The sequence below is a fragment of the Ranitomeya imitator genome, chromosome 2 (genome assembly GCF_032444005.1).
Source record: "Ranitomeya imitator isolate aRanImi1 chromosome 2, aRanImi1.pri, whole genome shotgun sequence".
Classification (NCBI taxonomy): Eukaryota; Metazoa; Chordata; class Amphibia; order Anura; family Dendrobatidae; genus Ranitomeya; species Ranitomeya imitator.
Genome location: NC_091283.1, coordinates 52444999 through 52458934, shown reverse-complemented (window position 1 = coordinate 52458934; position 13936 = coordinate 52444999). Strand labels below are relative to the sequence as shown.

General features: G+C 38.6%; 1 protein-coding gene across 3 annotated transcripts in view; it reads right to left on the bottom strand.

The window, feature by feature from the left end:
- LOC138661800 (cytochrome P450 2F3-like) overlaps positions 1-13079 on the bottom strand; it is a 130277-nt gene extending 117198 nt beyond the window's left edge. Inside the window, exon 1 of one of the 3 annotated variants that reach the window (XM_069746726.1) lies at positions 12949-13079. Coding sequence is in view for 1 of the 3 variants with exons in the window: in XM_069746725.1 (XP_069602826.1) it covers positions 10042-10043 (2 nt within the window). In the remaining 2 variants the exon portion in view is untranslated. Of the gene's footprint in view, positions 1-7994; positions 8047-10041; positions 10133-12948 lie in introns of those variants that run through there. The other 2 variants (XM_069746725.1, XM_069746727.1) reach the window with 2 other exon arrangements.
- Between the last annotated feature and the right edge of the window lie 857 nt (positions 13080-13936).

The window sequence follows — 13936 nt, the reverse complement described above, 5'->3', positions numbered from 1 at the left end:
CCCCTGTACAATGACTGATAACACCTCTATATACAGTAGATAACACAGGATCCAACATTCACAATAGGTGATGTCACAGCTCACCTCCCCCTGTACAATGACTGATAACACCTCTATATACCGTAGATAACACAGGATCCACCATACACAATAGGTGATGTCACAGCTCACCTCCCCCTGTACAATGACTGATAACACCTCTATATACAGTAGATAACACAGGATCCAACATTCACAATAGGTGATGTCACAGCTCACCTCCCCCTGTACAATGACTGATAACACCTCTATATACCGTAGATAACACAGGATCCACAATACACAATAGGTGATGTCACAGCTCACCTCCTCCTGTACAATGACTGATAACACCTCTATATACAGTAGATAACATAGGATCCACCATTCACAATAGGTGATGTCACAGCTCACCTCTGCCTCCTCCTGTACAATGACTGATAACACCTCTATATACAGTAGATAACACAAGATCCACCATTCACAATAGGTGATATCACAGCTCACCCCCTTTTGTACAATGACTGATAATACCTCTATATACAGTAGATAACACAGGATCCACCATTCACAATAGGTGATGTCACAGCTCACCCCCTCCTGTACAATAACTGATAATACCTCTATATACAGTAGATAACACAGGATCCACCATTCACAATAGGTGATATCACAGCTCACCCCCTCCTGTACAATGACTGATAACACCTCTATATACCGTAGATAACACAGGATCCACCATACACAATAGGTGATGTCACAGCTCACCTCCCCCTGTACAATGACTGATAACACCTCTATATACAGTAGATAACACAGGATCCAACATTCACAATAGGTGATGTCACAGCTCACCTCCCCCTGTACAATGACTGATAACACCTCTATATACCGTAGATAACACAGGATCCACAATACACAATAGGTGATGTCACAGCTCACCTCCTCCTGTACAATGACTGATAACACCTCTATATACAGTAGATAACATAGGATCCACCATTCACAATAGGTGATGTCACAGCTCACCTCTGCCTCCTCCTGTACAATGACTGATAACACCTCTATATACAGTAGATAACACAAGATCCACCATTCACAATAGGTGATATCACAGCTCACCCCCTTTTGTACAATGACTGATAACACCTCTATATACAGTAGATAACACAGGATCCACCATTCACAATAGGTGATGTCACAGCTCACCTCCCCCTGTACAATGACTGATAACACCTCTATATACAGTAGATAACACAGGATCCAACATTCACAATAGGTGATGTCACAGCTCACCTCCCCCTGTACAATGACTGATAACACCTCTATATACCGTAGATAACACAGGATCCACAATACACAATAGGTGATGTCACAGCTCACCTCCTCCTGTACAATGACTGATAACACCTCTATATACAGTAGATAACATAGGATCCACCATTCACAATAGGTGATGTCACAGCTCACCTCTGCCTCCTCCTGTACAATGACTGATAACACCTCTATATACAGTAGATAACACAAGATCCACCATTCACAATAGGTGATATCACAGCTCACCCCCTTTTGTACAATGACTGATAATACCTCTATATACAGTAGATAACACAGGATCCACCATTCACAATAGGTGATGTCACAGCTCACCCCCTCCTGTACAATAACTGATAATACCTCTATATACAGTAGATAACACAGGATCCACCATTCACAATAGGTGATATCACAGCTCACCCCCTCCTGTACAATGACTGATAACACCTCTATATACAGTAGATAACGCAGGATCCGCCATTCACAATAGGTGATATCACAGCTCACCTCCTCCTGTACAATGACTGATAACACCTCTATATACAGTAGATAACACAGGATCCATCATTCACAATATATATCACAGCTCACCCCCTCCTCCTGTACTATCACTGATAACACCTCTATATACAGTAGATAACACAGGATCCACCATTCACAATAGGTGATGTCACAGCTCACCTCCTCCTCCTCCTGTACAATGACTAATATCACAGCTATATACAGTAGATAACACAGGATCCACTATTCACAATAGGCGATGTCAAAGATCACCTCCTCTATCAGCACAATGAGTGATGACACCACTATATACACTAGATAATCACCTAGGTAGCACAGGTTCATTATTCTTAATTTATTATGTCACAGCTCACCTCCTCCCCCTCCTATAAAATGACTGAAAACACTTCTCTATACAGTAGAAAACAGAAGATATACTAATCGAAATATGTTATGTCATAACTCACCTCCCCTTCATGATGACCTTTACATGAGTTTAAAAAATCTGCAGTGACTGGTGTTAAAATTGCACATTTTGTATGGAAAAAGATGTAAGAGACAAATTTCTGGGGTAGGGGTTAATTGTGCTTCCTGAATTCTTTTTTACCTCTCTTTCCTTCCCCCTTCTCGGAACTCTTTGTTGACTTGTTCTTAAATTATCTGTTTTTGACTTTATTTCCTCCATACAGCTTAAGCCGTAAGCAGCAAGAAATATATATTGTTGCACTCACCCTTTGGATGTCTTGTATGTACATTCAATTGATCCGTATGATGGATCCACGCCTTATAATATTCCGGTATGCAGCACTATTGCAGGAACTATGCCAGCCTTGATCCAAGGATTGCATGTGAATACAATGGTTAGAGGAAAAAAAAAAATTTCCTTTCTTGGCGCTTCCGGAAGACAAGGATAGTTTGAAGGTTGAGATAATTTGCTCAGTACCAAATTTATTAGGACACTTTAATAAGAACAATACAACGCGTTTCAGCCCACAACGGCCTTCATCAGGTATTATATGTGCTTTTAAAAATGTTTTAAAAGAAAGTTATCTTTATAGACTGTCGACTCCAAACACATAGCAGGGGTGTGCCTGAATTAATTAGGATTAACGCTCCACCCCGAGTGAGTCAGTGTGATCTTAAACCAATCCTGGTGTATCAAATGTTATAATGGTATAATAAAAAAATAAAAAAATTATATATACAGTTAGGGCCAGAAATATTTGGACAGTGACACAATTTTCGCGAGTTGGGCTCTGCATGCCACCACATTGGATTTGAAATGAAACCTCTACAACAGAATTCAAGTGCAGATTGTAACGTTTAATTTGAAGGGTTGAACAAAAATATCTGATAGAAAATGTAGGAATTGTACACATTTCTTTACAAACACTCCACATTTTAGGAGGTCAAAAGTAATTGGACAAATAAACATAACCCAAACAAAATATTTTTATTTTCAATATTTTGTTGCAAATCCTTTGGAGGCAATCACTGCCTTAAGTCTGGAACCCATGGACATCACCAAACGCTGGGTTTCCTCCTTCTTAATGCTTTGCCAGGCCTTTACAGCCGCAGCCTTCAGGTCTTGCTTGTTTGTGGGTCTTTCCGTCTTAAGTCTGGATTTGAGCAAGTGAAATGCATGCTCAGTTGGGTTTAGATCTGGAGATTGACTTGGCCATTGCAGAATGTTCCACTGTTTGGCACTCATGAACTCCTGGGTAGCTTTGGCTGTATGCTTGGGGTCATTGTCCATCTGTACTATGAAGCGCCGTCCAATCAACTTTGCAGCATTTGGCTGAATCTGGGCTGAAAGTATATCCCGGTACACTTCAGAATTCATCCGGCTACTCTTGTCTGCTCTTATGTCATCAATAAACACAAGTGACCCAGTGCCATTGAAAGCCATGCATGCCCATGCCATCATGTTGCCTCCACCATGTTTTACAGAGGATGTAGTGTGCCTTGGATCATGTGCCGTTCCCTTTCTTCTCCAAACTTTTTTCTTCCCATCATTCTGGTACAGGTTGATCTTTGTCTCATCTGTCCATAGAATACTTTTCCAGAACTGAGCTGGCTTCTTGAGGTGTTTTTCTGCAAATTTAACTCTGGCCTGTCTATTTTTGGTATTGATGAATGGTTTGCATCTAGATGTGAACCCTTTGTATTTACTGTCATGGAGTCTTCTCTTTACTGTTGACTTAGAGACAGATACACCTACTTCACTGAGAGTGTTCTGGACTTCAGTTGATGTTGTGAACGGGTTCTTCTTCACCAAATTAAGTATGCGGCGATCATCCACCACTGTTGTCATCCGTGGACGCCCAGGCCTTTTTGAGTTCCCAAGCTCACCAGTCAATTCCTTTTTTCTCAGAATGTACCCAACTGTTGATTTTGCTACTCCAAGCATGTCTGCTATCTCTCTGATGGATTTTTTCTTTTTTTTTCAGCCTCAGGATGTTCTGCTTCACCTCAATTGAGAGTTCCTTTGACCGCATGTTGTCTGCTCACAGCAACAGCTTCCAAATGCAAAACCACACACCTGGAATCCACCCCTGACCTTTTAACTACTTCATTGATTACAGGTTAACGAGGGAGACGCCTTCAGAGTTAATTGCAGCCCTTAGAGTCCATTGTCCAATTATTTTTGGTCCCTTGAAAAAGAGGACGCTATGCATTACAGAGCTATGATTCCTAAACCCTTTCTCCGATTTGGATGTGGAAACTATCATATTGCAGCTGGGAGTGTGCACTTTCAGCCCATATTACATATATAATTTTATTTCTGAACATGTTTTTGTAAACAGCTAAAATAACAAAACTTTTGTCACTGTCCAAATATTTCTGGCCCTAACTGTATATATATATATATATATATATAAATAAATATACCAGACATATTATAAATTGTAAAGTTACACAGTAAATCCTTTCGAAAAGTATTTACAAAACAATTAAATGACATATCGCCTTAGCAAAATTTAAAATTTAAAAGTTAGGAAAGGAGAAAAATAATAAAAAATAAAAAATAAAAAGTAAAAAACAAAAATAAAATAAATGAATAAATAAATAAATATGCGAAGCAATGCAGTTTATAATGTGCTTCGCATATTTATTAATTTATGATTAATAAATTAATTTATGATATTTATTTATAATTTTGTATTATACCATTATAACATGTCCAATTACTTTTGACCTCCTAAAATGTGGAGTGTTTGTAAAGAAATGTGTACAATTCCTACATTTTCTATCAGATTTTTGTTCAACCCTTCAAATTAAACGTTACAATCTGCACTTGAATTCTGTTGTAGAGGTTTCATTTCAAATCCAATGTGGTGGCATGCAGAGCCCAACTCGCGAAAATTGTGTCACTGTCCAAATATTTCTGGCCCTAACTGTATATATAATTTTTTTATTTTTTTATTATACCATTATAACATTTGATACACCAGGATTGCTTTAAGATCACACTGACTCACTCGGGGTGGAGCGTTAATCCTAATTAATTCAGGCACACCCCTGCTATGTGTTAGGAGTCACCAGTCTATAAAGATAACTTTCTTTTAAAACATTTTTAAAAGCACATATTATAACTGATGAAGGCCGTTGTGGGCTGAAACGGGTTGTATTGTTTCTTATTAAAGTGTCCTAATAAATTTGGTACTGAGCAAATTATCTCAACCTTCAAACTATCCTTGTCTTCCGGAAGCGCCAAGAAAGGAAATGTTTTTTTTTTTTTTTTTTTCCCTCTAACCATTGCTTATGCGTATGTAACCTTTTGTTATACTCACCACACAAAATTCTAAGAAAAAAAAGTTTAAAAGAAAGAAAATTGCAAATTTTGTATTTTTTTTCTTATCAATAAAGACTGATGTAGAAAAAATGTTAAAATAAAAAAATACGTTTAACACAAAAACATGATTGAAACTAGAAGATGATTTTCTGATGATGCATTCTCTTTAAATTCTTGGTCGTGTGAGAATCAACAAACACAGATGAAATGTTTAAAATAGATTTATCAAGATTTATTAATCCAAGTGTCTCCACTGTATTTTTTAAATTCTTTACACATTTCACAACTATAAAACAAATACACCGTAAAATTCATTGTGATAGGCAGATAAAAGAGTTTGGATTTCTAAATGAACATGTTAATCCTCATGGGATCAAATGGAGTGAAACGTACGTTGGGGTACTTACATCCCTATGTAATAATATAACTTTTTATTTTTTGTGATCATGCCCTTGCTATGATAGCTTTGGTAAATGTTTGTACAGATTTTAGACAGAACTTGAATCATCTCAGCTGGCGGTACATATATATATATATATATATATATATATATATACATATATATATATATACAGAATATATACATATATATATATATATATATATATATATATATATATATACCCATTAACTGTTTTAATTAAAGATTGACATTTGATTCTCTTTTGATTATATTTATATATCTCTATCCATGCATATCCGTTTTCATGTTTCGTGTTTCCTTGATCTTGTATTTTATATCACTATATTTATGTGACATGTTTTTAAGAAGGATTTAATAAAAATACTATATTTTATTATTGAAAAGTGTGACACTATTTTGTAGGCTTATATCTTTTTCAAACGTCATTAAAAAAAAAGAGGAGTGAGGGAGATGAGACTTTTGAAACCATGCATAAAATTACACCAGGGGGTGACTATAGTAGAGTTTCGCGAAATTTTACAACTTTTAAAAAGTCGTAATTGATGAATCAGTTGAAAATTTCTAGAATAGTTAAACTATGCCTGCAAAGTGAAAAAAAAAAACAATACAAAAACAGGGGGAGCGCATGTAAAATAAACTTAAACAATAAATGCATACAATAAAAAAGAAGAAAAACACAAAAAAACTACAGAAAACCCAAGTGTAAAGGCAATGATGAATCGGGGCCATAATTTGGATAATTTTTAACCACATAATTTCAGATTACGCTTTACAATGTATAATTAAAGCATTTTAAAGTATTTATTGACTTTTTCATGCAATATTTATTATGAATTTTTACTTTTTTTAAATATTTTTTCATGAATGTAAACTATGCTTTCACACAGTATATTAACTCTCTGTCCTCCACCTTTCTGCAGCCTTTTGGACACCTTTTTGTAGTATTTTGATGAATATTTTTGATGTAATATTTTTTTATCTATTTAAACCATGTTTTCCACTATTATGATATTGAAGATATATTCTCAGAATATCTAATCGATATTAGATTGATAGGATCTGAATCCTGCCCCCCCCCCCCCTCCCCCGGAGGATCTGTATTGTGGTTCCTCTGAGGAAGAGGTCCTTTCGATCTAGAAATGCGTTGGAAATAAACTAAAATCTACAGTATTTCTATTGATCTGAACTTTGGGAATTCCTCTATCAACCACTGAGGACTCTCAATTCTAAATATTAGTCTTGTATAGGAAATTAGAACATAATTGAATACAGAATAATATAATATTAGATAGAATAATAAAGTGTGATATACTAAAGTACCTTTTAAGAAAACACAGAACAATATATTATGTAGTATGCATGTTTGCTGCATTTTTTTCCACAGATAAAATACACCAACCAATTATCCTATTGTTAAATGGCGGTAAAGAAAAACACTTTATAGAGACACCAAATGGAGAAAAACTTTAGAAAAGGCGAATGTATAGAATGAAGAATATAAAGCTTATCAAATACATTTAAATTTAGACATAAAAAAGAAAGAGCACTGCAGGTTACAGGAACAAAAGGTGGGTACACCCAGATAATGTAGAGCATAAACTAGTACTCAAAAGATTGTTAATGTTACTTACTCGCATAACCCATAATGCACATATAATAGTCCCCCAAAAAAGGAGGACAAATAGTAACAATGAAAAAAGTGCAATCAGTATTGCCACTGTGCGCAATACAAAGAATGAAAGTCATATAAAGAACCACAAATTATAAGTGTGTATTCAGAAAATTTGCAGCTCTACTCCAAGGCCAAGGTAAAACAGCAAAAGGCAAAGTTGCTAGTAAAAAATATGCATTGGCAAGGTGTGAGGCAAGTAAAAGGGTATGCAGAGAATGACAAATGGTTTCACACAGTTACAGAGTACATAGTGACAGGTACTGTACCTCAGAGATAGATGGCTGGGGACCCAACACACCCGACGCGCGTTTCACAACTAAATACTTTTTCCAGGGGTGGTTGGGTACTGGCCAGATAGATTATTTAAAGTGTTGACAGCCAATTATAATAATAATAATAATAATAATAATTTTTTTCCAGAGGCAAAACCTGCTCTCTTGGCAGTAAAGAAGCTGCTTGCAAAAAGCAGGGTTTGCTGCGTTTTTTTATTTCTTCATTTTTGTTGTCTCTTGTGCATGTTGCTAAAGTTTAGTGGACTAAAAAAAACCTGATTTAACTTCCTTAGGTTTCTACACCAAAAATGGAGCAAAACCGATGCCTGCATGTTTTGCTTCATTTTTGCACTTACCCATTGAATTCCATGGGTGAGAAAATGCTGCAAATACGCTGAAAAAAAAATGCTAAAAGAACTGACATGCTGCAGTTTGCAAAAGTGCAGCAGTTTTTCAAATCAGTCAGGAAAATGAAACCAATGTGTGTGCATGAGATTTCTGAAATCTCATAGACTTTGCTGGTAATGTAAAATGCAGCTTAAAATGTGCATAAAAAAGCAGTAAACAAATGTTGCAAAAAATGCAATGTGTGAACACAGCCTAAGATATACTAAATACACTCCCCTCCCTTCCCCCCCCCCCACCATCCTATCCCGCCCTTATTCCCTTTTCTTGCCTGCTATTTTAAAATCCAAATAAAATCTTTGGAAAAGATATACTAAATACAGTACAGTCTTGCTTAGTAAATTTAATATAGTGGGACATAATAGAATACAGAATACTATAATATTGGAAAGAATAATACACTGTAAGGTAAAGTAAAGTATAGCAGAATAATATATGGTAATATAGTAAAATATAATACAGATACTTACATCTATATATATAAGCGGCATTGTGATTACTCACTAATCCCACCCCCTGAACAGTAGCTCTGCCTCCCAGCACATCACCACACACAATCCCGCCCCCCACCCCATTACCAAACATAATCCCACCCCCCACCACATCACCACACATAATCCCGCCCCCAACACATCACCACACATAATCGCGCCCCCCAACACATCACCACGCATAATCCCACCCTCCACCCCATCACCACACACAATCCCGCCCCCCACCCCATCACCACCCATAATCCCGCCGCCCACTCCATCACCACCCATAATCTTGCCCCCCCACCCCATCACCACCCATAATCCCGCCCCCCACCCCATCACCACCCATAATCCTGCCCCCCACCCCATCACCACCCATAATCCCACCCCCCCACCCCATCACCACCCATAATCCCGCCCCCCACCCCATCACCACCCATAAATCCCGCCCCCCCACCCCATTGTCACGATTCACACCGTGACCATCACCCCCACGTCACGGATCAGGGTGACTTTAGGCCAACAGATGGCTATCACCTGTGCAGGGGGCTTATCTTAGTTATCCCTCCACTGTTACAATGTGATGAAAAACACACACAAGGCTATTGACCTCTTAGTTTACAGCAGGGGCTTATTTTAGGTATCCCACTGCTCTTCAATATACCACGAACTGCAGGGATTTATGTATATCCCGCTTTACAGTTCTGCGTGAACTTGCAGCTCTCTGGCACCCCCCTTACTCTCAGGTCAGATTAGGTACTGCACCTAGGGTAATTAGTCGCCAGAAAGCCTGCCTGCTATGTACTAGCTATTGCGGATGCTGCAACGAGGCGATATAACTACTCCCGCTCAGGCAGGAACAATAATTATCAACGCCGCAGTCGCTACAATGACTCCCAAAGGCACAGCACACGGTATGCTGCCATCAGCTTCGATTAAACGGGTCCGAAGCTAACCCAAAACAGTAGCGTAATTCCCTTCAGAAGGCTTAGGGTACGTTTTAGAGCAGAAGAACGAATCTAGTATTTTAAATATATTACTTAATTAAAATTAGGCAGTGTTTAGGAAAAGGCATATAAAGATGTTACAAAAGAGACAATTGAAATATGTACAAAATAATTATAAAATAAAAGGGAATAAAGAAGAAAGGTAAAACTCACATGTTCTCAGTTCATATCAGGCAAAACCATGTGGCAGGCAGACCCCAAATGTCCCAGTGCATAGTACAGCTTCTCAAAACTCTGCTGACTCTCCAGGCTGGGTAAAGGAGTCACTTAAATAACCACAGCCTTGTGACATCACTAACAGGGCTGGTCTCTTCAGACCCTCCTATCTCTTCAGTCTTAGTAAATTTCACACAAGTTTGTCTAATGCCTGTATCTCCGCTACAGAACATGTCAGAATCATAACACGCCCAGCATTCATCTTGTATTAAGATTTCCTCTCTATAGATACTAAATTCGGACTAGTAAGGAACACTTTGTTCCAGAGAAATCTGTATTTTGTTACCTGGTGGAATTAGAGGCTAGTGCTTATAGGGGCCGATAGATCCGCCGAAGGAGGTTAGCAATATATACTTATTATTTTTCTAGCCCAAATCGGTGGCCCAATATCTTACTATAACCGAACAAAGAACTGCATGTCTTATCAAACCAGTTTCAGCTGGAGGGAGAATTGTGCCGTCAAAAGCGCAATAGACCTTTCTGGCTTGGGGGGAGGGCAGAGCATTGTGAAGAAAAGCTCCACTCACATATAGAAACAAAGAGAGCCAGAGCGAGAAGGGGGATTTTAGCCCACAGCATGGGCTAGCAAGAGAAACTAATATTTATATTATACATTTTCTCACACCCATCACCACCCATAATCCCACCCCATCACCACCCATAATTACACCCCCCACCCCATCACCACCCATAATTCCGCCCCCCCACTGCATCACCACCCATAATCCCACCCCCCACTGCATCACCACCCATAATCCCACCCCCATCCCATCACCACCCATAATCCTGCCCCCCACCCCATCACCACACATAATCCCACCCCCCACACCATCACCACCCATAATCCCGACCCTCACCCCATCACCACCCATAATCCCACCCTCCCACCCCATCACCACCCATAATCCCGCCCTCCCACCCCATCACCACCCATAATCCCGCCCCCCACCCCATCACCACCCATAATCCCGCCCCCCCCACCCCATCACCACCCATAATCCCGCCCCCACCCCATCACCACCCATAATTCTGCCCCCACCCCATCACCATCCATAATCCCGCCCCCCCAACACATCACCACACATAATACCACCCCCCACCACATCACCACGCATAATCCCGCCCCCGCACCAAATCACCATGCATATTCTTGCCCCCCACCACATTACCACAGATAATCCCACCCCCCACCACATTACCACACAATCCCGCCCCCACCACATCACTACACACAATCCCGCCCCCCACCATATTACCACACATAATCCCGCCCCCCACCATATTACCACACATTATCCTGCCTCTCCACTCCATTACCACAGATAATCCCGCCCCCCTACCACATCACCACAGATAATCCAGCCCCCCCACCACATTACCACACATAATCCGGTCCCCACACATTAAATTGTACCTGGTAGAAGTCAAGGATAGATCTTTGAAAATGATGAAAATGACTATACATTTAATTGTGTTTACAGAGAAATTTTAACTTAAAGGGAACCTGTCACCTGAATTTGGCGGGACCGTTTTTTGATCATATGGGCGGAGTTTTCAGGTGTTTGATTCACCCTTTCCTTACCCGCTGGCTGCATGCTGGCCGCAATATTGGATTGAAGTTCATTCTCTGTCCTCCGTAGTACACGCCTGCGCAAGGCAAGTACGGAGGACAGAGAATGAACTTCAATCCAATATTGCGGCCAGCATGCAGCCAGCGGGTAAGGAAAGGGTGAATCAAACACCTGAAAACTCCGCCCATATGACCAAAAAACGGTCCCGCCAAATTCAGGTGACAGGTTCCCTTTAATTTATGTTTCGTTATGAAATTTGTTTAGATGCTGGAATGAATAATAAATGCACATCTTACTGAATCCAGTTTGTTTTTGATTTTACACTGTGAATAAAATGTATTATTAGTATTATTCAGATTTTTTATGATTATTATTGTTATTAACTTCATTTTAAGTTAATTTACCACCTGCGTAAGCGCTATTGAATGTTGTCATTATTTACTATTTAATCACCAGCAGCGTTAATTAGAATGCAATGTGCGTGCTGCGCGTTAGCTGGCTGGAAACAGCTAGTGTATATATATAAATATATATATTTACAGCATATCATAGTATTGGATAGAATGATATACTGTAATATAAAGTATAGTAGAACGATGTATAGTAATATAGTAGAATGTAGTACAAAATATATATATGTGTATATATGTGTCCTATATATTACTATATAACTGTACATCGTTCTACTATACTTTATATTACAGTATATATACAGTACAGTATATATGCATTTTATATACAGTATATCAAAGTATTGGACATAATGTTATACTGTAATATAAAGTATAGTAGAACAATATATAGTAATATAGTAAAACAAAACTACAGTTATACATGTATACAGTGTATCATAATATTGGATATAATAATATAGAATAAATATAATATTGTGAAGTTTAGTATACTATGTATATGGAATATAATCCTATGATATAGCGTTGCATAACATTATATAGTGTAAGAAAATATAGAATTTAATATAGTATAAAATTGTACTAGATAAAATAAAGTACAAAATAAGTAATGTAAAATAATAAATGATGCAGTGTAATATACTACAGTAGGGCATGTGTTCTAACTTTGCACAGAATAATATAATATAGTTTATGTAATGTAATCTAGTATAATATCTGGGTAGAAAATTATCTAGGAGAGTACAATACAGTCACAGGTTAGATGAGTGCGATATGTGACGATTTATAGCCTTACGTAAGTTACGACCACTCAGCGATGTGTTCTTTGATTTCTCGATAAAGTAGGGAACGTTTCTTACCTGAAGCTGTAGACGTCTCTCCGCGGTGGCGATTGTTATCTGGCGTTTATAAGAGAAGCAGTCAGAAGGAATTAACATGAACAGTATTTATTGCTTTAATCATGTTTGCTTGAATAAGCTGGAATAGTAGTGGAACAAATGCCATTGTTCCTTTTGTGTCCCCTCCTTTTCTTGCAGATTTCGAGCTCAGGCCTGTTTTCCTTATGTTTGTGCAGTAATATTGCGTCTGACTGTAATTATGTGTCACTGTATCCTGGGGTTGATTGCCTAGAAAATGTTGGCGCTTTTTAAATCAAATGTTTATGAAAGGGAATCTGTCTGTAATCTGAGTGCACCATGATGTAGGAGACAAAGTTCTGACTCCAGTGATTTGTCTTTTACTGGGTTGTGCGTTGCTGTTTCAATAAAATTAGTGTTTTATTAGCAGGAGATTATCACTACAGGACTAGGTGTCTTGTGCCTTCTAGTCAAATATACTTTGTAACCCTGCCCCCAACCCTGATATAATTTGGCCATATTTTATGCTAAGCGTCTCATTTTTTTTCCCTAATATTCAAAAGTCGTCTTGCTATTCATATTTCATATATTTCACATTCACATGCTTTAGCATGATAGAGTGCAACCTTTTTTTGTATATTGTATATGGAGGTAGCTGCTCCTGGTATGCACCTATTCACACTAGTCGGGATGTGCCAGTCAGTTTTTTGCCATTTCTATGTTAGTTTAGTGACCGAGCACTCCGCCATTCAACATGTGGTGATTTTAATTACAGCAGGTTCTTATCTACCCATAAATGCAGGCCTTGCTGAGAGAGGTGTCCACATTCACCCAGGAATTCAGACATCAGCCTAAGAGCGGTATTTACACACGTAGGGACTAGGGTTGAGCGAAACGGGTCGTTCATTTTCAAAAGTCGCCGACTTTTGGCAAAGTCGGGTTTCATGAAACCCGATCCGACCCCTGTGCGGGGTCGGCCATGCGGTACGCG